General features: G+C 46.7%; 1 protein-coding gene across 2 annotated transcripts; it reads left to right on the top strand.

Moving 5' to 3' along the window:
- Window positions 1-247: 247 nt before the first annotated feature.
- Window positions 248-5,533, top strand: BCL10 (BCL10 immune signaling adaptor). 2 transcript variants are annotated; one of them, XM_077928505.1, is made up of 3 exons: window positions 248-492; window positions 2,785-3,073; window positions 3,672-5,533. In XM_077928505.1, exons 1-3 carry the CDS (start codon window positions 433-435, stop codon window positions 4,028-4,030), a joined length of 708 nt encoding a protein of 235 aa, XP_077784631.1. In that variant the 5' UTR covers window positions 248-432; the 3' UTR covers window positions 4,031-5,533. The 2 variants fall into 2 exon arrangements, with proteins under 2 accessions (XP_077784631.1, XP_028588734.2); XM_028732901.2 differs by having other exon boundaries at window positions 251-504.
- The last annotated feature ends 1,173 nt before the right edge of the window (window positions 5,534-6,706 follow it).

Genomic DNA, 6,706 nt, shown 5'->3' on the forward strand with positions numbered 1-6,706 from the left:
GAGCTCAGTCGGTAGAGCGAGTTGCCTCTTTTATCTCAGCGTCATGGGCTCGAACCCCACGCCGGGCAAAAAGATCCCTGCGTTTGCAGGGGGTTGGACTTGGATGGCCCTCGGCGGTCCCTTCGAATGGTATGATCCTGCGATTTGGCAGGAAGACAGCAGCGTCCTGAAGCGCGCGCCTGCGCCTGCGCCAACGGTAAGCCTTGCGTGCGGTCTCTCCCCACGGCCGGCGGAGAGTGGGCGTGGCCTCGAGAGAGAGGTGGGCGGGGCTTCTCCCCACCCAGGCGCCGGAAGCTTCGGCATCTCCCCGGGGGAGTCGGGCTTGAAGGGCCGCTGAGGAAGAGGGGGGCAGCGGCTCCCTTCTCTTTCCCTCCCTCTCTTCCCTCCCCTCTCTCGCCCTCTCACCGTCGCCCTCCGAAGCCGTTTTCCGCCATGGCCGACTCTGGGCTCCCGGCTGCCGGGCGGCCGCTTACCGACGACGAAATGGCGGAGGTGAAGAAGGAAGTAAGGACCGCGAGAACGGGGAGAGGAGCCTCTGCCCCTCCAGACACGCGGGGGAGGGAGGGAAAGCGGGGGTATTGGTATCGTGTGAATGGAAAAGCGTGTCGTGGGAAATGGGGAGAGCGGTGGGGAGGGGTAAAGCTTTGGGGGAGGGGGCGTGTGGCGGGGTGCTTGTTTATAATGCCGAGGCTGCCGTGTTCTCTAAAAGCAAAAAGCGCTGGTTTGTTTAGGCTCCTCTGTGCCAAGATTCCCGCCTTTTTGTTTGTTTCTCTCCTGCAAAAGGGGAGATGCCTTTTCCTGCCTCTGTAGGATGGGCGTAGTAGCTGCCGTCCCCCGTCCCCCCGCCACCAGATCAATATAAATAAATAAAAATACTTAACTCATGGAGTGCCTGCCCCACCCCCACTAACCAAAGTCTGCCCCCCGCCCCACTACTCCCAGCAAAAACCCCATGCTCTGTAGCAAGAGGGTGAGAAGGAGGAAATGCATACCTGCGGGTGTCCTGGATAAGATCCTGGCTCTGGCTTGTAAGATGGATATTGTCCTGGGGTGTGAAGATCATATGCCCTTTTAAAATGTGGGGGTTTTTTGGGTGGGGTAGTTATTGGGTTGTTTTTATTTTGATTGGGTCTTTTGCGATTTTGTATTTTATTCTGTGAACCACCTGCCCCTGAGACCTCTGGGTATAGGGTGGTATATAAATTCAGTTGATAATAATAATAAGAATAATGTATTCCTTTCACCACCGCCACCCCTTCTACGCTTGGTCCCCAGTGCACCACCCACCGAGGGGTGCCGGCTTGAATAAAACATTAGGTGGGGGGAGCCAGGTAAGCCTCGCCCCCACACAATGGATCGCATGATGTGGTGCTCACACACTGCTTGAATGGCCATGTCCATCAACTTGAGGGGGGGCTGGCGCCTTTAAATATTTTATTGGGGGAGGGGCAAAGAGACCCCAGCCCCTTTGAGTTGGTTGCTTCTGTGCACCCACCCCACTGCTCAACCTGCATTGGACGGGCTGTTTTTAGAACGTAAAATATACTGTACTAGGTGAGAGCTGTGAGTAATGACAATCGCATTTCCTAGCAGTGAGGCATGTTCTCACAGGAGTGCCACTGTTGGGGGCAGGGGAGGTTCTCTGAATTGCAGAAAAGTCTCTGGGTGAGTGCCCTTTCGTGTCCTAGAAGAACATTAAAAAGGAGGAAGGAAGGTCCACTAAATCGCATGCATTCTGCCCCCGTTTGTAAATTTCTACGTAGGAGTTTCTCTTGGAGTGTTTATAGGAATTCCCCTCTTTTGTTTCTGAGCTTGACACATGTATGAGTCAATAAAAGTAGTTCTTGCTAGTTCTATTTTTTCCTGCTATGAAGTCCACATACTATGTGTGGAATATACGATGTTTGTTCAGAACCATAAATCTCTCTCAGTACGTTATTACTTTATGCTGGGCCAGAGGGTAATAACAGTTTATGTTCACAGCAGTAGTGTAATGACAAATTTAGGAAGTGCAGGTCCATGATGTCGCAGCCGCTCCTCTTCTTAGATTGCACCATAATATACGTAATTATACAGTAATAATTTGGGGTGCATTGTACTCATCAATGCAGATCTCCACTTGTTGCTTTTCAGCTAGATACATTTTTTTCTATGCATGTATACAAATAAATCATTTGGAGTGCTGCAATATTTTATTTCACAGTGACTTTCCTCCAAGTTCCATTGTACTTAACAGAATTTGAGCACCATTCTCTTGAAGCTGGAGCACTTTGTGTTTTCAGTGTTCCTAAATGCTAAGCTTTGGAGTATACACCTCAGTTTTATTTCCATAGACCTTCACCCGAGTGACCCTAGGAGCCAATCTTCAGAGGCTGACTTTCCTCCTTTCAATTGGATTGGCTCCAGTGTGCACAAAGGGTGAGAAGACCTCTTCTCAGTGGCTAAAAAATTCCCCTTTCATGCTGATTGGGGAGCTCTAGAATACTACAGAGAGAAATAGCTGAAAAACCTTTGGTAACCCCTTGCTGGCAATTTCCTTTTTGTTTCTGTAGTCAACATACAGATACTTTACCTTAACTTGAAACATCTGATTCCTTTCTGGTGTGTGTGTGTGTGTGTGTGTGTGTGTGTTGGTCAATGATAGCGATTAATGAAATTTGTTACAATTTGAAAGCTAGGATGAGTATTTGAATGTGCACCAAGAACTACCACACATATATTCATAGCACAACATACAAGATGAAAAATTCATCTGTTGCTAACTTCGTCATTTCTTCTTGCTAGGTTTTGGAACGATTGCGCCGCTATCTGTGTGACAAAATTATTGCAGAAAGACACTTTGATTATCTACGTTCAAAAAAAATACTCAGCAGAGAGGACACTGAAGAAATCTCTTGTCGATCTTCAAGTAGGAAGAAAGCTGGGAAGCTGCTGGATTACTTAGCAGAACATCCCAAAGGACTGGATGCACTAATAGAATCTATTAGATGGGAAAAAACACAGACCTTCCTGTTAGAAAAGATAACCGATGCTGTCTTGAAGGCAAAAAATGAAAAACTGGAAAGCCTCAAAGGTAAATGGAATAACATGCATTTGAATGTATTCCAAAAGGTTTTTGTAAAAATTAATTTTCATGCAACCTGCTTCTGTGCGTGTTTGCTCAAAAATGTGTTCTGCTGATTTCGGGGGACTTATGCCAGGTAAAACTTCAGTTGTCAGCTGTGGGTAGCACAAGCTACTGACCAGAATTAGTTTGGTCAAAGTCAGGTGATAGCATTAGGGTGGGGGTGGGGGTGTCCTTTGGAAAGGGGATATGTGGAAGAACTTAATGTAATGTTTCTATTTAAGTGTTTCATGTCTGGCCTGGGTAGTTGCATTGGATTATATTGGTGATTGGTTTCTGCCTTTTAATTTTACCTCTTAAGAACCTGCTGTATCAGGCCAATGGCCCATCTACTGCAGCATCCTGTTCTCACAGTGGTCAGCTACATGCCTCTATACCTGAGGATTGGAAAGTGGTCAACGTAACACCAATTTTTAAAAATAAGAACCAGTACTCGTAACACCACTTGCATGGACTCAAGAGGCAGTGTTGTAGACTTAAAAAAACAAACAAACCACCACACTATGTAAATTGTATGCAAATGATACATTTTATGTCTTTATTACAGGCTTGAACTGTAGCAACTGCATGGCTTCAGGGTATGACCAATCGAACAATCTCTCCAGATCACAGTCAAATGAATCTAATCTCTTTGAGAAACAAAAAGACAGAGAAACCACCTACCTTCATCCGGAAGAGTTTAGTACATCTGCTTTTGTATCCGCCGCTTCTCTTCATTCAATGAATTTGCCGATTACTGAGGTTGGAAGTACGGAAAACTCTGTTTTCTCAGCCACGCTTCCCGGCCCTGGAGATTCTGGAGCCCCACCTCTTCCGCCGCAATTGCAAAATGAACAAGAGGAAACATGTACGACTTCGAGTGACAGTCCTTTCCTGCCTTTAAGATCCCGCTCTCTTCTTCCGTAGCGATATTTTTCCTTGAGTACTATCATGCTGGATACCTTGAACAGTTTTGGGTGGTGGGGGGAAAAGTGTCTAACTGTAAAGTCACAATAGATCAAGAAATAGCTTGACAGCTCACTGCATCTTATAAGTTTTTTTTATAAAAAAAAATCTGAACTGTTTCCCCATTAATTCATATTTTAAATGTTCGTTTGTATGCTTTTATTGATTTTTTTTTGCAGTGTAAAAGCTTTTAAATGGTATTTTCTATTCAAAAACAATATAGGCAAAATGATGCTCAATTGAACATTTTAAGGAGGTTTTCCCCTACTGTTTTCTATATGCATGTCTGCATAAAATTCACACTGAGAAAGCATAATTTGATCCTCTTCTGCATCGTAAGAACAATTTAATCTGGTGATTTTTTGGGCTTGCTGATTCCTGAGAACTTGCTAGTTTTCTCCCAACTTACATGAATTCGTGCTGATGAAGTGTCATGAGGAGGGAAGTTTGCACCGAGGAAAGTTTTGATATGAACATAGTAGTCATGAATGAGGGTGGTGAGTCTTACATCTCACTGGTGTTGGCATTACATTGGTAAGTTCTGCTTGGTTACTATTGACAGGAAGTAAAGAAGCCTCGGAACGTAGGGAGACGTATTCTTTGGTTTGCAACCCAAGTATACGATTGTTTTGTAATGTATCATGGGGTGCCTGCCTTGTCCAGTTTTTGTGTGACATGAACAAATTCCTGGCTGTAGGGTTAAGTGCCTTCTTTTGGAGTAAGACATGATCTTCTGAGTAATACTCTATTGTCACTGATCTTCAAAAGCAATTAAGTGTGTACTTCACAAATCAAATTCATTTTTATTCACTATCAAAACATTTAACTTTCTAGGCATTTTACTTCGTTTTAGTACATATGCCTTGGGCTCCTTTACAATACTGAATATATATCTAAAAATAACAGCTTAATTACTCTCGCAAAGTGAAACAGGTTGTCACAAATATGAATTCCCTGCAAGCCACTAAAGGGATTTATTGTTGCTAACTAACAGGGAAAAGATGCAGCAAAAGAAAGATGGCAGTAAAGAGGGGCCTTACTTTCCTGTGAACTTACAGGATTTGCCATTTTTTATTAACTTTTTTCTAAACCTCTTTTCTACTCTTAATACTATTTTTTTCTAAACCTCTTTTCTGTTCTAATACTATTGTTGCTTAGCTTTACTAAAGATGTGTACTTCTCAACATTTGCGAACGTACAAGGAAGCGAACATGGTATTCTTTTAAATTCCAGATGTATACACTTTAAAAAGTATTTGCGCTCTGGGCATTATCAGGGATGTAGTGTGTTTTTTGCTGTCTTCTGTGCTAACTGTATGTCTACTCTAAACCTCAGGGAAGCAGTGCCTTTTTTATATCCAGTCAAAAAAAAGTCTCAGAAATACCAACGTATTGTGAAATGTGCCTGCATTTTTCTTTCACAAGCCCTTGGATTAAAACGTGCAATAAATTACACTAATTTACAGCCTGCTCCTATGTATGTTCACTCAGAAGTAAGTCCCACTGTATTAGGATTACAGGCAAATATTTTAAGAACATTTGATCTGATGGCAATGGGTCAATTACACTGGTCACTGTCTGCAGAACACAGTAGATCTTAAGCACAAACTGATCTGGTGGTGGTTCTGTCGCAGTGTATTAAGTACTTGCTTGCCATGTAGCTTGCCTGAACTCAAACATCCATGCTGGTGATTTACAGGGCATTAAGTTCCTTTATCTGATTACCGTATTTTTCGCACCATAGGACGCACTTTTTCCCTCCTAAAAAGCAAGGGAAAATGTGTGTGCGTCCTATGGAGAGAATGCAGGCTTTCGCTGAAGCCTGGAGAGTGAGAGGGGTCGGTGCGCACCGACCCCTCTCGCTCTCCAGGCTTCAGGAAGCTATCTGCTAGCAGTGGGAGACCCAGCTCTCCCACCGCTAGCGGAGCGCTGCATTAATCCCGAAGCTTGGGGCGTGCGGAGCTCAGCGCGCCCCAAGCTTCTGGGTGCCGGCAAGGTCTCCGCTAGCCCTGGGAGAGCCCCGCGATGTCGCGCGGCTCTCCCAGGGCTAGCGGACCACTGCGCTAATCCAGCAGCTTGGGGCGTGCGGAGCTCAGCGCGCCCCAAGCTTCTGGGTGCCGGCAAGGTCTCCGCTAGCCCTGGGAGAGCCCCGCGATGTCGCGCGGCTCTCCCAGGGCTAGCGGACCACTGCGCTAATCCCGAAGCTTGGGGCGTGCGGAGCTCAGCGCGCCCCAAGCTTCTGGGTGCCGGCAAGGTCTCTGCTAGACAGCTAGCGGAGACCTTGCGGCGCCCAGAAGCTTGGGGCGCGCTGAGCTCCGCACGCCCCAAGCTTCGGGATTAGCGCTCCGCTAGCCGTGTCTAGGCTGCGGATAGCAGCCTGCTTCCCGGAGCGTCGGGCGCCCTGAAAGCAGAGCTCCCGGCGCTTTGGGAACACATCCACAGCGTGGGGACCCTTGCAGGAGTTCCCCGCAAGGCTCCCCACGCTGCGGATAGCAGCCTGCCGCCGGCGGGTGGGGCGCCCTGAAGCAGAGCGCCCCTCGCGCCAGGCATACATCCGCAGCTTGGGGAGCCCTGCAGCAGTTCCCCGCAAGGCTCCCCAAGCTGCGGATAGCAGCCTGCTTCCCGGAGCGTCGGGCGC

The sequence above is a fragment of the Podarcis muralis genome, chromosome 5, assembly GCF_964188315.1.
Source record: "Podarcis muralis chromosome 5, rPodMur119.hap1.1, whole genome shotgun sequence".
NCBI classification, from domain to species: Eukaryota; Metazoa; Chordata; class Lepidosauria; order Squamata; family Lacertidae; genus Podarcis; species Podarcis muralis.